Consider the following 18761-nt stretch of genomic DNA (forward strand, 5'->3'; position numbering starts at 1 on the left):
TGGCCCTGCTTACAAGATGCTATTTTCCAAACTTATATTCATCTTTATTGATCTTAACTTTGACCTCTCATCTTTTTCACATTACTTGGAAAATTTAAATGCCAACTCTGAGCATTTTGCTGAAATAAGAACGGATTGATTTTGAATAGGACTTAATGGTTCTTGAATGTTAATATACCCTCATGACCTATGAGAATTTTAATAATGACAGAATTATATTTACACAGGTGTGTATTTATCTTATTTATTTATTAAGACCCAGGTATGAGATTTAAGTTGAATGGGCATAATCAATAAAAAACAATTTGCAGAACTATTCAAAAGCAGAACTCAGTATGAGAGAAATTACTTGGCTCTGCCAGGAGTGGGAGGGGGGGCAGCAAGGGTCTGTGTTTAGTCTTGTATTTAGTTTAAAATACAAAATGAATTTAATTTTCCGTACTTCAACATCTGTTTGGAACCTAGATTTTTTCCTAGTTTAGAAAAATGTCCAGCTGTCAGGGCTGATAGTTCTTTCAATAACATTGTGTTTTTATGATTAAATCTGACATGTGCTGGAACATCAAAGTTTTCCTTCCTCAGACATTTCTTGGGTGTCTCCTCTTTGCCAGTCACCGTGTAAGACTGGGGATATAGTGATGAGTAAGAAAGAGAAGCTCGTGTCCAGTGGGACAGACAGGCACACAGTTGGGAGACAGTCTGATAAATATAACAGGGGAGGTACTACTGGGCACAGTAAGGACTGACCAGTTCTGCCGATGGGCTTAGGGAAAGCTTATCAGAAAGATCTGTGTTTGGAAGAATAAAGTTGTGCCTCGGATTTCATGTGCGATATGTACCCCCCCCCTTCAGATAATTTATGGACTTTCTTCTGCAATGCCATTGCAGATGTAGACCAGAATTTGATGGACCGCCTCCAGAGAGTGAATAACACCTTATCCAGCCAAATTAGCCGTTTACAGAATATCCGCAATACCATTGAAGAGACTGGAAACTTGGCTGAGCAAGCACGTGCCAGGGTGGAGAGCACAGAGCAGTTGATTGAAATTGCGACCCGAGAACTTGAGAAAGCAAAGATTGCTGTTGCCAACGTGGTGAGTGATTGGGAAGGTCTGAGGTTCGGGTGCAGGAGTCCCTTGGTACTTTGTAGCAAGTCTCTTACTGTCCACAGAATGCTTCAGCTAAATTGACTCTTTGTGTCTTTTTGTCTCTAAACATGGAGCAAGAAAGCCACGTTGCTCAAAATTGTCATTAAATAGTTATCACAAATTGGATAACAACCAAAGGACATCTGGGTCCTTTCTCTAGCTTTGTTCCTTCTATGGCACTAGTCAGTTTAAACTTCCTTTATCCTTTGATGAGAATAGAAATAGTAATCTGTAGCCAAGGATGCTAATATTAATGAAGGATCTTTGAATCAATAAGACATTCTTTTTGTTAAATAACACTAATACAAATTTGGTTTTGACACTTGTATTAAATTTAAATAATTCAGTCCTTTGAGATTAGTGCTCTGTTTATTTCCTCTTCAGTCAATCACTCAGCCAGAGTCTACAGGGGACCCAAACAACATGACTCTTTTGGCAGAAGAGGCACGAAAGCTTGCTGAACGGTAACCTCCAGATCCCTGTGTCTTAATGGTTAAGCTATAACTTACGTGTGTACATGTTGTCCCCTCCTTTACCCACAAACACTTTGCATATAACCTACTTTTGTAAAGTTGGCTCTTTTCTGAAACGTTATTGGCTGTGTGTACTCTTTTCTTGCCTCTCCTTTGAAATCAGAATATTTACTTTGAATATTTGAACATGATGCTTTGGAGGGAAATTATATTTGCACATCTCAAAGAAAACCATAACATTTTTAGATTTTTAATTTCAAAACCTTAAAGTTGATAACTAAGAAGCTCAGTTGAATTTAGTTATATTTTTAATTTTTAAATTAATTTTTAACAAAACTGTTTAATTCTCAGATTTTAATAGAAAACGTTTACAAACCCATAGTACCTTTGAAAATCAGCCCAAAAAAACAGACAATTTTTTTTTTCTTTTTTTTTTTTTTTTGAGATTTTTAAAATTATTAAGTATAAGGTAGTTTCTTAGGAAAAACTTTTAAGTTGTAAGAGAGCATTAAATTGAAAAAGTTTGTTAAGGTAGTTGCAAGAACATAGGCTTCACAAAGGCAGGTGTTTTCGTGTGTTTCATTCACTACTAAAGTTCTAATACCTCAAACAATGTCTGGGATATAGTAAGTACTCAATAAGTGTTTGTTGAATGAATTGCAGAACAGAGCTAGTAGACCTCATGGGTGTGGGATTCTTAAGTAAGCCCGACGTTAAACTTTTAGCCTCATTGTTCAGAGCAATTACTTTGGCTTCTTGCTTTAACATGTGCTCTCTTTCTATTCTTTGCAAATGGAAATGGGTGAGTTGTATCATTTAGTTCACAGAACATTCATGGTTTCATAGCTAGATTTTCTGATGAAAAGAAGATAGCTGAAAACATATGGAAAACTCCCAAGGAAATTAGGTCTTGAAAATAAAATAATTCTGGTGTCTTTCATACAGGAATTTTGAAAGAAACCTTTATCGTACTGAAACCGAATGGCCACACACTACAGTGTGACACTGTAATATGAAATTTTAGAGCTGAAAAAAACCTTAGCAGTTCCTCAGCTGAAATTTGCATTATTTGGCTGGATTCCCTGTTGAAATGTTGCTTTCCATTTGGTGTCAGGGTGCTTTTCCTGTCAGTAATTAGGTTATATGTGAGAAGTCTGAATAGTTGGAGGCTGTTTCGAGATTATGTAGTAACTGAACCAGAATGAAGATTAAACATTAGGTCTGGGGTTCGTGTTTATGTCTAGACGAGTTCTTGCTAGCATACATGGTCTTTTTTTTTTTTTTTTAAAGATTTTATTTATTTATTCATGAGAAACAGAGAGAAAGAGAGGCAGAGGGAGAAGCAGGCTCCCAAGGAGCAGGGAGCCCGATGCAGGACTTGATCCCAGGCTCTGGGATCATGACCTGAGCTGAAGGCAGATGCTTAACCACCTGAGCCACCCAGGCACCCCCATACATGGTCTTATAGATAAATTATTCTTAAATGATTTTATTTAGAAGTAATTTTTTGAAGAAATATAGACATTTGCCCCTATAAACTTTATAGGAAAATGTCATCTGGATAATACCACTTTTTTCAGATTGTAGAATGCTATTGTAAACTTAGCCCCACTGAAATGGTTGCAAAATTCCAAATTTATAAGAGTTTTTCAATATTTATAGAGCTCTGTCCATGTTAGTATATGTATATATTAATAAGGTAAGCATTACCTAAGTTCTGCCTCTTTCCCTATTAAATAGTTCTGTTTCATGGCTTATTTTTTCTTTTACATTATACAGCCATAAACAAGAAGCTGATGATATCGTAAGAGTGGCAGAGACAGCTAATGATACATCAACCGAGGCATATAATCTGCTTCTGAGAACACTGGCAGGAGAAAACCAAACAGCTCTTGAGATTGAAGAGCTTAATAGAAAGTGAGTGTCATTTAAAAGTGGCTTATGGCCCTTTGGTTTTTCTTGTAAGTAGCACTGGTTCAATGAAAAATTAAATGCTGATGGATTCAGCGCATGCATTCATGCAGTAAGATTTCTTTTGTTAATCATGCTTTTGAAATGGTGCAGTAATTAGAGCAGGGGCTGGAGAGCCGCAGAGGTTTTATTTCATTCCAGTTCCTGTAACTACACACAAAGGTAACAAGACTAGCCGTGATACTTAAATTTCTGCATAAATGAAAAAAAAGTATCATAGAGTCAGTAGAGAAAATATACTTGAGCTACACATATTTAAAAGGTGTCCAAGATAAGAAATACGCGTTAAACCATATGGTATAAATAGAAGTGACAAGATGAAATCTAAATTTAAGCTTTTTTGGTATTAACTAATAGCATTTTCTTTGAAGTTTTAGGAAATTCTGTTGCAGTGATTTGAACCAGAATCAATGTGGTTAACATGAAGATGCCAAAAGCAACCAAGTTTTTCATTAAATCTTTTGTTCCTTAGGTATGAACAAGCGAAGAACATGTCACAGGATCTGGAAAAGCAAGCTGCCCGAGTACACGAGGAGGCCAAAAGGGCTGGAGATAAAGCGGTGGAGATCTATGCTAGCGTTGCTCAGCTGACGCCTGTGGACTCGGAAGCTCTGGAGGTATGGGGTGGACAGACTGTGTGCACGGGGTGTTGGCGGTCACTGCCGTCACCCAGCCATAGCACGCAGCCTCGCCCGTCAGACGTGCACACGCACACACACACACAGTACGCACCCTAGCCCTCTAGACACGCGCACACACACACGCACATAGTATGCACCCTCGCCCCTCAGACGCACACACGTGTGCACACGCACACACACATATCCCTCACAGTCCGGGTAAGAGCTATTCTGACTTGCCTGCAGCTATCACTGGTATCGACCTCCTCTGTCCTCCAGCTGACTCACTGGTAATGTCGAGTTCTGCTTTAGATATGTTCACTTACTGAGGTCAAGAATCCTGTGAGTATAAAGATTAAACAGCAAAGACTACTTTAGTGATAGGAATAATCACTCCGAAGTGTTAACTATAAATCCAAATTATTACATATTTGTATTTATTAGAGCAGAGTACACCCAGACCGTTACGCCCAGGCATTCTGTGCTTGAGAACGAGAGAGAAGTAAAAGAAAATGGTTTAAATGAAAGAGCTAGGGCTCCTGGGTGGCTCAGTTGGTTAAGCGACTGCTTTCGGCTCGGGTCATGATCCTGGAGTCTCTGGATCAAGTCCCGCATCGGGCTCCCTGCTCAGCGGGGAGCCTGCTTCTCCCTCTGACCCTACCCCCTCTCATGTGCTCTCTCTCTCTCTCATTCTCTCTGTCTCAAATAAATAAATAAAATCTTTAAAAAAAAAAAAAAAGAAAGAGCTATATCAGGATGCTGCTGGGCAGCTAAAATATCTGGGGATTGGTAGGATTTTATTACGTCTGTACTCTACTCATGAATCCTCATTCCAGGCTCTGTATAAATGCTATTTCTTACATTGAATTTGAAATTTAATTAAGTTTCGCTTTTTACATCTGAGGCGTTGACCTGATTTTTTTACCATCAAGGTTTAGTTCGGTCTCTTCAGACACGTACGTACATACTGTCTGATCTTGCATATTTGAAATTTGAGAATAGGCAAAACTAATCGGTGATTAAAAACCAGACCAGTGGCAGCTGCATTGCTGAAAAGGTAGGTGTGGACATTAACTGGAAAGAGACACAAGCGAATTTCCTGGGGTGGAAATATTCTGTATCTTGATTGGGGTGTTGGCTACACAGGTAAATATATTTGTCAAAGCTCATCTCACTAAGTGCTGTGCATTTTACTGTGTGTAAAGGATACTTCAATTAAAAAAAAAGTCCATATAATCTTGACCTGTGCTTTTCTTTTAAAAATATCTGAGTGTTAAGTGTTACAGAGTTACTAAGCCTACCTTTTCATCGGTTTCATTGTTTTGTCTAAAATGTCACAACCTTACTTGCATTTCACAGAATGAGGCAAATAAAATCAAGAAGGAAGCTGAGGATCTGGACCGTCTGATTGACCAGAAATTAAAAGATTATGAGGACCTCCGAGAGGACATGAGAGGGAAGGAACTTGAAGTCAAGAAGCTTCTGGAGAAGGGAAAGACTGAACAGCAGGTTGGTTTAATTTGCAGGTGACTTCATTTCTTGAGGCAAAATGTGAAACCGTGCTGCGTGACCTGTGTCCATGATGTCACCACAAATGCAGGGACCGCAGGCCCTCAGGAATTCAGAGGAAGGCCTTCTGTGGGGCGCACCGGCCTAGCTGCCCCATGCTGGCAGGTGTCAAGGTGGCAGCTAGGAGCTGCCTGGCCTGTTAGGAGAAAGAAGGGATTCACCTTGGAGGGTTTGTCCTCTGATCTGCCGTGTGTTTGCAGACTGCTGACCAGCTCCTAGCCCGAGCAGATGCCGCCAAGGCTCTTGCAGAAGAAGCTGCTAAAAAGGGACGAAATACCTTACAAGAAGCCAGTGACATTCTCAACAACCTGAAGGGTATGAAAGACTCACATGATAGCGTACATTTCTATGCTTTCTTCACTGAGGTGATTTACTTCTTAATTTTTACCATGAGATTCTCGGAACATATACCATATGAAAGATATGAGTATACCAAATCCCATAAATCTATCATCCAGATTCAACAGTTAATGATTTTTACTACACTAACTTCATCCCCCAACATCCACCCTACTTTTTTTTATACTGAGATATTTCAAAGAAAAATCCGAGAGCTTGGGTCATTTTACCCCTTCATACCTCAGTATGAAAATAAAACCAAAAAAAAAAGAGGAAATTTTCTGATATTGGAATAACTCATGTTATCAAGATATGCCTATTTAGCTGGCTCATGTTGTTAAATGGAGATTATTTTTCAGTTTCTCTGCCAATTGCATCTCAATCCTTGTGCCTTCTGTCCTCACCCAAGAGAAAAAAGAAATGTGCTCAATTCACGGGACAGTCCCGGAGTTGCCTCTGATAAAATAGCCCGTAGGTTCCATAAACATGGAAGCTTTATAAGATAATGGTTGACTCTATCGGCCCTGGTGTCAGTGGGATTGGTTTAGAATCCCTGATCCACCTCGTACTTCCTGTGAACCCTTGGGGGAAATTCTCTCCCTCCATAGTCTTCAGTTCTCATGTATAAAACTGATACAATGCCTGCTTCACAGGCATATAAAAAAGGTCTTAACCCAGTAGCTAACACTTAGTAAACACTAAATAAACTGCAGTTTTTAATACTGGTTGCCGTGGTAGTAACGGCACACTCCGTGCTTTGCACAAAAATAAACTTCTTTGCAGAAACATGTTCGTTCATAAGACTCTAAAGCTGTACGCTTCCTTCTTCTAAGGCCGTCCGTGGTATTTTTCATTTTTCTCTCCCGACTTTCACTGTTCGTAAAACGAAGTCCCGTTGCCGCTCCCTGACAGGTTCCCTTTTGGCTTGCTGAGAGTTGAGCTCAAATGCACCTGCTTTATTGTAGATTTCGATAGGCGAGTGAATGATAACAAGACTGCTGCAGAGGAGGCTTTAAGGAGAATCCCTGCCATCAACCAGACCATAATAGAAGCCAATGACAAGACAAGGGAGGCGCAGCTGGCTCTGGGCAGTGCCGCCGCCGACGCCACCGAGGCCAAGAGCAAGGCCCACGAGGCGGAGAGGATCGCCAGCGCCGTCCAGAAGGTGTGTGCTCCGCTCTGCTCCCCAGCACTCTTTGCTCCTGTGTTTCTCCAGTCGTTTTCCAGTTTCTTTCCCCATCCCTAAAAGCCCTCATAGACTTCTTCCTCAACTCTGCTAAGATTATCCTTAAGCTGTCCTTGTTCCTTTTTTACTGGGCATTTAGAGTAGGTAAGTACATTGACTGAAGAGGGCGAATCATTGAAGTCGTTGAAAGGGCCCTTGAACATTTCTACTGTTTTCTCGGCGGCAGGGTCTCTGTGGTGAGGAGGGGTATGGCTTCCTGGGCCCAAAGAGCGCCTTGCACAAGAAAATCAGACTCTTCTCAAGTAAACACAGTTCTTTGATATGGACAGCTGATGTTTTTTCAATCTTACGTAGAGTGCCAGGTCAATACAACTCTCAGGCCCCTCTTTTGAGCATATTTTATATCGAAGCCCTACCTTATTTAGCTGCCACTGCTAGGATTCTTTCTACTCGTCTTTTTTTTTAAAGATTTTATTTATTTATTGGAGAGGGAGACAGAGCATAAGCAGGGGAGGGGCAGAGGGAGAAGCAGACTCCCCGCTGAGCAGGGAGCCTGATGCAGGGCTCCATCCCAGGACCCTGAGATCATGACCTGAGCCGAAGTCAGATGCTTTAACCAACTGAGCCACCCAGGCGTCCGTCCCCTTTCTACAATCATCTTAAAGAATAATCTCTTTAAGCTGGCTTTTTCCTACTTAAAAGTCAATCTGTTTATTTTATTTAAAAGAGAGACTAGAATGGATTCTAAAAGAATGTATTCAAGAATCACAAACATTTTTTAGTTTGTTTAGAACAGTTGGTTTTGGATTAATTATATTTTATAAAATACTCCTACATCAGGATCGTGAGGTTTTTTTGACATTATGATGAACTGCCAAGTAGAACAAGGCCACTACGTTTAAACTGAAAATGTATCCAAGTCAAAGAGTCTAATCAATATGATGTGTTGGAAAGTGTACACCATTTAAATGTTTTATCATTTGCTAGCCGTGTGACCTCAACTAAAAATGGCAATGATAGAAAAGGAAGTATTAAGGATAAATAAGAGGATACAAATGGAAGTGTTTTATAAAATATAAAATGCTATTAGGTTAGGCAGTAACGCTAGCTTTTCTTTCCTTACTGTTACTTGGAACCCAAATAAATGATACCCTAAGTCAACGTATGGTATAATTTACTTCCCTGTTCTTTCTGGATTATATTTTCAAACCATTCTACAGATTATTAAAGATGTGGGAGCATACTTTAGAAAGAGGAAAGCTTTTTTTCACTAGCTGTTCTTTATCATGTGCCTAGAACGCTACCAGCACCAAGGCAGAAGCCGAAAGGACTTTTGCAGAAGTTACAGACCTGGATAACGAGGTGAACAATATGCTGAAACAACTACAGGAAGCAGAAAAGGAGCTGAAGAGAAAACAAGAGGACGCTGACCAGGATATGATGATGGCAGGGATGGTAAGCCGTTTTGGCCTATTTGCTTGTGGGCAGAAAGTGAAGGGTGTTTAATGATAAAGATCCCCATCTTGTTAAGAAGAGTCTCTTTCATATTGACTTCTGTTTTTCATTGTGCTTTCTGGCCAAGAATCAGGTTAGTAACTTACATAGAAGACAAAGAATTTGGGTCTCTTGTGGGGTTGTTGCACAATTGTCCTGTCCCAAAGTTTCTCTCAGTTAAAAGCAAAACATTCTTTTACACATTGAAGTTTTAGGACATTGAAAAGTATGCATTTGTATTTTTGGATGGGTGATTCATACATGGTATAAAATAAAAAAGGAATAAAAAGGAATACAATGAAAAATTAATTTCCTTCCTACTCCTGTTATCCCAGCAACTTACTTTCTAGAGGCAAACACCAGTTTCTTGTATTTCATTTTTGAAGATGACAAAAACATACCAAACTTATATCTAATTTAATTTTTTTTTTACCTTTTGTGATGATGTGTATAGACAACACTGTGGGTGACAAAATTGACTTAGGAATGCATGGCCCAATAAAGAACAAGGGTGCATTTTCTGGAAACATAACTTTGCAGTTCAGTCTGATTGCAATCACAGTAATGAACTTGTTTAATTGTGCACTTTCAGTACAAGTGAGGGACCCTTTTTCCACTCCTGCTGAAAACAGGCCTTTTACCTGGCTCATTTTCACCCTGGGACAGAAAGGAGAAATAGTAACCCTGTTTACCTAAAGAAGACTCTAGGGAAGTGATAACAGGAAGCATTCCTATGCAAACACCTTATTTTAGTACGCTTTTGGCTTTTATTTCGGACTATCTCAGTTTTCTCTAGCAAGGTATGGCTCAATTGGAAATTCCCATATAGTAAAAAATACGCATTTCTCATATGGGGTGAGAGGGTCTCTGCATTTCCTTTTTAATATAGTTGTAGAAACATTGCATTTAGAGCCTGTGGAAAGAAGGAAAAGGATATATTCTTGATGAGCTCCAAGAAAAGGGTATGGATTCCATTCAAAGGGTGGAAGAAGATCCATCTTTTGTTCTTTTTGGTAAATAACTTCTAATGAACACAAAGCACCAGCACGCACCCCATCCCATTTGTATTTACGTCAGTCCTGAAAGACACAGCGTTGAGCCGGTATTGTTTGAGTCTGTCACATAACTTTTTTCACCAAAAGAGTAAAGGCTTATGGTTGTCCTGGAAGAGGAGGCTGGAGCCTACAGGTTACCCGTGGTAGCATTGCTCTCTGTAGGCCCTCGCGAAGTCACTTACCCTGTCTAGGACATGTGCAGGAAAGCCTGTCAGTGCTGTGATTTCAATAGAGATTCATCATTTATTTGTGAAGGGTTTTTTCCTCGTGCATTTTCTTTTTTTAAAAAATCTTATGTTCTGTCCAAAAATGTTGCGGTGTCTTGAGCCAAACACTAGGAAAAACAATTTTGTGGTAGGGAGCTCAAAGCTGCTTGTTTATATCCTGACTGGATTTTATTTGTGAGAGCATCTGTTTTCTGATATTCCGATGCTTCCTCTTCCATTGTCATTTCCCGTGACTCACGCACAGGGTATTTGTTCAGGTTTCATGGAGTTTTACCAAATATATTTACCTTTGGTTGATTTACAAAATGTAAACCATATTGCCACATGCATGTGCGTGCGTGTGCATTTGCAGGGGGGAGAGGGTGTTACAGAAGGTGTCACTTGAGTATGAAACTTCTCTGAGAATAGGACATTTCTAATAATCAAGTCTCTAAGAGTGTCCTGAAGGACATAGTTTGGTTCTAAAATGTAGTTTTTATACTCGTCCTTAAAAATAACTTGTTTCTGCTCGATGAATTTGGTTCCGAATCCACTTCCATGTATTTTTGAGTGAGAAAGTGAGAAAAGGGGATAATATTGGTCTTTTTGAAATACAGATCCAGTCAGTGTAGGCATGCGGGCTGCCTACTTGTGTCTGTTCTGTGAATTAAAAATAGCAACATTTGACCATGAAGATACTCTGAAAGACCAAAAACAAAACAAAACAAAACCAAACCCCTACAGTGAGAGATTGTAGTTTCACAAGTTGGGAAAGAGGAAGCATCTGAAAATTGGACTTGTTGGCTGACTGGGGGGAAAAAATATTTCAAGAGCATGAAAACACACCGTCAGGACTGCCGGTATCGTCTCTCCTTTTCCCGGTACAGGCTTCGCAGGCTGCTCAGGAAGCTGAGATCAATGCCAGAAAGGCCAAAAACTCCGTTACCAGCCTCCTGCACCTGATTAATGAGCTCCTGGAGCAGCTGGGTAAGTGGCTGTGGAGTGATTGTCGGCCGCCCCCGGATTCTCTGTGCTGCCCTTGCGGTCTGATGCAGTTGACGCAAAAGCAGATAGTACAGCGGGCCTGTTGTGTGAACCGAATCAGGACTCGAGGTCGTATTAACTTAGCTACGAGGTCCTTCCATGGCATGTGATCTCAGTCCTGGAATCTGACCACGGTCCAAGGACTTATAAAATCAGGAAGACAGGCTGCCAGCGAGGGTGGCTCACTTGTGGTCGATGCTTATGATACACTGAACGGTGATTATTCTGAGCTCATCCTGCTTGGCAGAGTGCCTTTAGAGGATTTAAAATGAAGGATTTCAGTGCTAGAGTGAAAGGACACTTTAAGCTGGCGACAACTTCACTGCCTGGAATTCTTTTCATTTGCTAATTAAAAGGAGAATATGATGAGGTGACAGTTCTTCAAAAAGAGAATAAGCTTGATTTTTCAAGGAAATTCAAGCATGTTGAAATGCTCTTTTTTTTTTTTTAAAGATTTTATTTATTTATTTGAGAGAGAGAATGAGAGAGAGAGAGAGAGCACGAGAGGGAGGAGGGTCAGAGGGAGAAGCAGACTCCCCGCTGAGCAGGGAGCCCAACCTGGGACTTGATCCCGGGACTCCAGGATCATGACCTGAGCCGAAGGCAGTCGCTTAACCAACTGAGCCACCCAGGCGCCCGAAATGCTCTTTTAATCCAGGGTGGTAGGGAGCAGGCTTCGTTACAGGACAGATGTACTTTTGTCGCCAGCCTCCATTATAAAGTGGTCATGATGGGGCGCCTGGGTGGCTCAGTTGGTTAAGCGACTGCCTTCAGCTCAGGTCATGATCCTGGAGTCCCTGGATCGAGTCCCGCATCGGGCTCCCTGCTCAGCAGGGGGTCTGCTTCTCCCTCTCCCGCTCCCCCCTCTTGTGCTCTCTCTCTCTCACTCTCTCTCTCTCAAAAAAAAAAAAAAAAAAAAAGTGGTCATGCTCCAGCCCATATGGCTTTGTGGCAAGGCATTCTGCTTTAATTTAGCCTTGAAGGTTTATTCAGTGTTTTGTTTGGGGTGGGTTTTTTTTTTTTTTTTTTGGTCTTTTGGAGGGTGGGGGAGGGTATATTTTTTATCTGTCTCAAATATCAAGAATAATAAATTATGTGCTGTCAGATGGGTTTTAAAATGAAAGGAGCTAGAAGAGGTAGCTTTTTGTGGCAGAAAGGGCTGGATTTTTAAAGTTAGTCAGGCTTGGGTTGGAATCTGTTTTGTTGCCTTGTAAACTGCGCAAACTTGGGCAAATTGCTTAACATCTGAGAATCACTGGCAGAATATGGTCTTGTGAGAATTTAGTCAAGTACGGTATGCATAAAGTGTTGAGCGCTGTGTGGCTGTCTGCTTTCATTAACTGTGGAAGCAATTCTTTCCATAAGAACCTCCTTTTCTTGCTAATTTTAAAGTGAAGCTTTTGCTGGAATTATTTCAGCATTTTCATCCCTGGCCATTTTCCGTAGGAGGGCTCCAAATAGAGTCTAACTCCTGAAAGCAGGGCAGGACTCCCCAGAACCAACCCAGCCTCCCTGGAAGCTAAAGAGCCGAGGGCTTACAGTTCTAGCCCGAAGATTTTTATGTTCATTAGATAGCATTAAAATGACATACAGGTTACATACATAAACATGAAAATGGTATCAAACGTTACCAGATGACCTTCAAAACCACAGGTGAGGCTTAAGGTCTCAAGCAAGGCAGCTGTGTATTTAGACAACATCTCACAAAAACTGTTTCCTCAGAGAAAACATCCAGCCCAGTATCCATTATATGCTCTGACCTGTCCTCACCGAGTTAGGTCCATGTTTACACTTGGTCTGCATAGTTCATGCCCTTGCATGACACGAATGGTCTACAAGTCCCGTTTGCAGGCCACCACTGCATAGCGGCAGCTGCTGGGCTTCATTTATAAGACAGGCTAGTGGAGGGGCGCCTGGATGGCTTAGTCAGTGAAGCATCTGCCTTCGGCTCAGGTCATGATCCCAAGGTCTTGGGATGGAGCCCTGCATCGGGCTCCCTGCTCGCAGGAAGCCTGCTTCTCCCTCTCCTGCTCCCCCTGCTTGTGTTCCCTCTCTCGCTGTGTCTCTTTCTGTCAAATAAAGTGGAGGTGCTTGCGGAGCGATGTGATGATTCTTACTGGGTGCATCTGTTTCCTCCTGTGTCCTTTCTGACTCTACAGGGCAGCTGGACACAGTGGACCTGAACAAGCTCAATGAGATCGAAGGCACCCTGAACAAAGCCAAAGATGAAATGAAAGTCAGTGATCTGGACAGGAAAGTGTCTGATCTGGAGAATGAAGCCAGGAAGCAGGAGGCCGCCATCATGGACTATAACAGAGATATCGAGGAGATCATGAAGGACATTCGCAACCTGGAAGACATCAAGAAGACCTTACCATCTGGCTGCTTCAACACCCCGTCCATCGAAAAGCCCTAGAGTCATCTTTTAGGGCTGGAAGGCAGCACCCCCCAACCGGGGAGCCGTTGTGAGGCCACAGAGTGCCTTAACACACAGATTACATTTTTTCAGACCCCCACTTCTCTGCTGCTCTCCACCACTGTCCTTTTGAACCAGGAAAATTCACAAAGCTTAAAGAGAAGTAAGTCAGACATCATGAATCAGGAACAGAGGGTTTTATCTGATAGTCTCTCTTCCACGGAAGGCACTCCCTTACCCACACTTTCCCTTCTGAGTCGCGTGAGGACGTGGCATCTTATGTGATCATACAGTGGTGTAAACACTTCGTGAGAACCATTGTCTGCCGGGGCTGAGCAAGTGGCCCTCCCTTTTCTCCTGGATACTGGCAGAACCTCCTCGGTCTCAGTACTCTTGTTTCTATGAAGGAAAAGTTTGGCCACTAGTAGCCACGTTGCGATGGCCAGGATATCCAGTCTGTCGATAAAGAAAGTGCACCTACATCTACCACCCCTCCTCCTTTTACGCAAAAGGAAATAAACGTCCTGTGCCAAAGATATTGGTCACTTAGAACGTCAAGAGCCATCGTCAGTTGCTTTAGCTATTTTGAGTATAGGACACTGAGCCATCCACGGGTAAGGCTGCAATTATTCCTGACAGTCTCCAGGAGAATGAGGCTGCAGAAGTAGGCTGAACATTTTCTCATATGTTAATAATTGACTAGGAAGATACACTTTTTTTCAGATCTTTGGGCAGCTGATAAATCTGGATGGGCAGCTTGCACTCACCAATAGACGTCTTCTGATATTCCTATAAATGGAATTTATACAGAAGAAATAGGGATATGATAACCACTAAAGTTTGTTTTGTTTTGTTTTGTTTCAAAATCAAACTAATACCTAGAGCTTTTTTAGTGTGTTAGTCTTGGAACTAGTGCTGTTATCTGGTAGAGAGCAGTTGATCCCTAAGATCTTGACAAACAAGAAACAAGCCGCCTTGTCCTAGTCTTTCCTCGCAAAGGGATAAAACTTATATGCAACTTGTATTGTCAGGATCCCGTATATCCATTTTTTTCTTCCATTGGGGAGAGATGACACTTTTGACCCTTATCCTCAATTACCTTCTGATGTTCCCATCTTCTAGGGTCCCTCTACACGCCTGCCAAATCCTGGTGGCAAATCCCTGCACTCAGTAGTTCACACAGCTGCCAGCACCATCTAGTTCCTGCACTTTGTGATTGAAACCCATTCGAAACCTTCCCTCTCGGTGCAGAGGGAAGACCCGTAGGTGGACTTGCCTAGCTGGCTTCTCAACTTTGGATCCTCAGCTCTGTGGTTTTCTTTCAAGATCACAGTATGAAGATTCTCTGCCCCACAACGCCTTCCTCCTACCAACCCACCTTTGAGATTCATATATATCGCCTTTAACACTATGCAACTTTGTACTTTGCGTAGCGGGGGGAAAGAAACTATTATCTGACACACTGGTGCTATTAATTATTTCAAATTTATATTTTTGTGTGAATGTTTTTTTTGTTGTTGTTTATCATGATTATAGACTAAGGAATTTATGTAAATATACTTGGTCCTATTTCTAGAATGGCACTGTCTGTTCACTTCTTCATTTTTCCCCTTCACTGGCACAATGTGTCTGTATACCTCCTTCCCTTCCGTCTGCAGTCCTTTGCCTTGCACCTGCCCCCCCATCGCTCCGCCCTGCGCCTTGTGTCTGCAGCATGTTCATTCTCTAGCACGAATGTCCACCCGCTTCCCTCCACACCCAGCCGCTCCGCAGGGGTGCCTCCCACCCTCCTCCACCGCAGGCCCGCCCCCCAAAATTGCAGCCTGATGTTCCTGAGGCCTGCTCCCGAGCAGGCGTGTCAGGTCGACAGGAGGTGGCGGGATGAGGATGTTTTGCTGAACGGCATCTTCAGCATCAATGTGGGCCTAACCGGGAATGAGCTAGAAATGCCCTTTCCGACAGTTGGAGCTATGGACGGGTCCGTTGAGAAGGGAGGGCGTGATCACTGAGCACTCAGAGGGCACCAGGGATGGAGTACAGACAGGTAGAGTGGGAGCGGCCGTGCATCGGGGTCTCCCCTGCTGCCTGCTTGCATACCAGAGTCAGCTCCAAAGGCTTTGACTTGGCATACCCCTGGCTTTCCCTGGGCCGCTTCTACTGTTGCCAGAGGCCAGGCTCGTTCCTGCCAACTTTTCACATCAGCGTCTCCTAGCTAGTTCCTCGTGGTAAGGGGCCACCTCCTAACAGAGACATTTTGTTCAAGGTCGCAGGACAAGGACTATAGATCGACTGCCGGGATAGTTGTCCCTCTAGCCTGTGGGTCAGCCTCACACCAGTCAGTCGTAGGCCGCAGTGAAATTTGGAGTTTTTTTGTTTGGTTTGGTTTGGTTGCTTTTCTCCTTCTCCATCTGTGTCATATATTTTTAAACAGAATTTTATTTTTAAAATAAAAAGCTCTTTATAAGACAATACCTTCATTACACTCCTGCAATATGCATTATTTTATTGTATGGTTCTAGTTACCTGAATTTCATGTAATAAAACTGACAGGGTGGCTGCTGAAGAATGCTGGGGGTCGCGGGGGGCGTATCCAGCTGCTCTCGGGAATTCTTCCTTGTAATCCCCGCGGTGGCCCTTTGATATGTGCCTTCACCTTAGCTGTTTGCCTTAATCTCTACAGTCTCGCTCTCCAGGGTGGTGAATAAAATGCAACACTTGGCCTTTTTTTAATGTTAAAAAAAAAAAAAAAACAGTATTTTATTTATAATAAAATCTGAATATTTGTAACCCTTTATATTTGGTGTGACCTGAGTGTGGTACTGGGGACAGGATGTTTTGAAAGGTATGATGAAGAGAAAGCTGCTTGTAATACCTTCTTTGGGTGACTTATTTCCTTGAGAACAGTCCAATATGTGTGCAGGTACATGCTGTAAGTGTGTGTGTGTGTGTATATATGTGTGTATATATTATACATACAAGTAATACACACACACATATATATACATACTTTTTTTCCCCCTTCTCAGGTGGGGATACTTTGGTGTGGTCCAGAGGTAGGCAGACTTTTTCTGTAAAGAGCTAGACTGTACATATTGTAGGCTTCACAGGCCCTATGGTCTCTGTTACACCGACTTTGCTCTTGCAGCCTGAAAGCAGCCTGGACAGTGTGTAAACAAATGAGTCCAACACAACTATTTACAAAAACAGGCACGGGCCCGAGGGCTGCCATGTACTGGACCCCTTGAGGTATGATTAATGCCTGCTTAGTGACACCTGAAGACTATTTTAAAATTATTTGGGCTTCTTAAATTAGCAGCTGTATGTAAAAAGTTGTCTTTCTACTTGTAAATATGCCCATAACTTCAGCTAAAGGGGGTCTCTTGAGGTGATGAAAACCACTCTCGAACATAAGGGAATAGAGAGAAAAAGTAAGTGATGTGCTGAGCCGGCAGGCCAGAGTAGCTCATCCGTGCCTCAGCCCATCTGGAGGGTTGACCCAGAGGGAGTCATCTGAGGCCAGGTGAAGAGTTTCAGATACGGAGACAGCAGGAAGGCTTTGGTTTCCTCTTCAGTGCTCTGTTCATAGCCCTAAGTCCCTGCGGATGACCTGCCACCTTCCTGATCTTCTAAATCCTTTTAACTATGACACCTGTGAAGAACCTGAACTCTCCTCGATTGGACTTGCTCAGAGAGAGCTTTAGAGGGCACTAGTTCCTCGCTTTCACGCATACCCTGTTCTTAACCTGTTTGTAAGACCTGATTCAAACGCAAACACATCTTTCTAGTTACTGTGTCCAAGTGATGAGTGGGATTTTAAAAACTTGCGGGTCGGCAGTTTCTCCAAGGTTGGTATTGGCATAATCTGATGCAAAATATCCCCGAAGGTTTACTTCTTAAAGTAAGCATTTTTAGCCCCCTGATAAATCTGAATTCACCAGCTCCACTTCACTAAGCTCAAAGTGGAATGCTAAAGAAGACCTCTGGCACCCAGGAGAGCCACCAAGTAGAAAGGCAGATGGTGCCTGCTTCATAGGGTGAGGAAGGACCCATCCCAATGAAAGATCACCTCTCTCCAGGCCCTTAGCTTATGGGACCAGAAACAAGACAGTTGTACACAGCAGGTAATTTTGCCTGTTCACACTGAGCAGGTTTAAATGAAGTAGATATTAATCACTGGAGTGAAAAATAAGAAACTTCCTAGTAAATAATCTATCAGAGGCTCCAGTGGTTCAGAAGTTATCAGTAAGAGTGCTTTATATTTGTACTGAGTCCCCCAAGATGATTATATCTGCTCTACACAAATGATACTCTAAATAGAAATTAATTATATGCAGGGCGCCTGGGTGGCTCAGTCGGTTAAGCATCTGCCTTTGGCTCAGGTCATGATCCCAGGGTCCTGGGATGAGCCCCCTTCAGGCTCCCTGCTCGGCGGGGAGCCTGCTTCTCCCTCTACCTCTGCCCCTACCCTGCATGTGTTCTGTCTCTTTCTCTCTCAGATAAGTAAATAAAATCTTTTTTAAAAAATTAATGACATGCTTAAGAAAAGGAAATATTTAGCAGAAGTCAAATAAAAGCTAAGAAATTCCTGGTTGGGAATTCAAATAAGAGAAACCTCAACATTTCCAGTGTTGTTATAACATGTCATTTCTTTAACTCTTCTCCCTGCCCATGGTATTCTTTCTCCTTTCCATTACAGGAAAGCCTGAGGTCAAGGTGTCACCTGCTCTGTTGACATTGGTCAGTCCTTCCTTGTGTCCACCAGCCCCCCAGCCTTGTACTGGCTTCTAGCGTTGACACATGTTTATTGATCAGGTGTTTCTCACCGACCTTTCCCCCCAAGCTCCCTCCTACTCCCCAAGATCCCGGTCTGTGTATTTTTGTCCACATCCTCAGGGTTAGGAGGCATACAGGAAGTGGTCACTGGGTTTTCTAAATGGTCTAAAGGTAAAATCAACCTTTCTCATTTGCCTATTCTCCCATTTCTGTTACTTTTCCCCTGCATGAGCAGAAAGCAAGGTTTATGGATGCTTGTTAATGCCCTCTGCCCCTGCTTTCAGCATCATTCTGCTCTCTCAGTACTCCCACCGAAGGAGGGATTTGCAGGAAGAGAAGCAAAACCGCTGTCTTTCACCAAGTGGCACAGCACCCACACACCACACACAGCTCCGCAAGCGGCAACCAGCTGGCGTGGTCCGCTCTGCATCCCAGCCTCACACTAGCTGCTCCCAGCACTGCGTGTG

General features: G+C 42.5%; 1 protein-coding gene across 1 annotated transcript in view; it reads left to right on the forward strand.

Moving 5' to 3' along the window:
• Positions 1–16308, forward strand: part of LAMC1 (laminin subunit gamma 1) — a 126359-nt gene extending 110051 nt beyond the window's left edge. Inside the window, exons 19-28 of the mRNA XM_021682860.2 lie at positions 889–1094; positions 1533–1612; positions 3401–3538; positions 4065–4209; positions 5572–5721; positions 5982–6096; positions 7086–7285; positions 8603–8761; positions 10949–11048; positions 13265–16308. Coding sequence (XP_021538535.2) covers positions 889–1094; positions 1533–1612; positions 3401–3538; positions 4065–4209; positions 5572–5721; positions 5982–6096; positions 7086–7285; positions 8603–8761; positions 10949–11048; positions 13265–13521 — 1550 coding nt within the window. The 3' untranslated portion in view covers positions 13522–16308. The remainder of the gene's footprint in view (positions 1–888; positions 1095–1532; positions 1613–3400; positions 3539–4064; positions 4210–5571; positions 5722–5981; positions 6097–7085; positions 7286–8602; positions 8762–10948; positions 11049–13264) is intronic.
• The last annotated feature ends 2453 nt before the right edge of the window (positions 16309–18761 follow it).

This window comes from Neomonachus schauinslandi, chromosome 6 (assembly GCF_002201575.2).
Source record: "Neomonachus schauinslandi chromosome 6, ASM220157v2, whole genome shotgun sequence".
Taxonomy (NCBI): domain Eukaryota; kingdom Metazoa; phylum Chordata; class Mammalia; order Carnivora; family Phocidae; genus Neomonachus; species Neomonachus schauinslandi.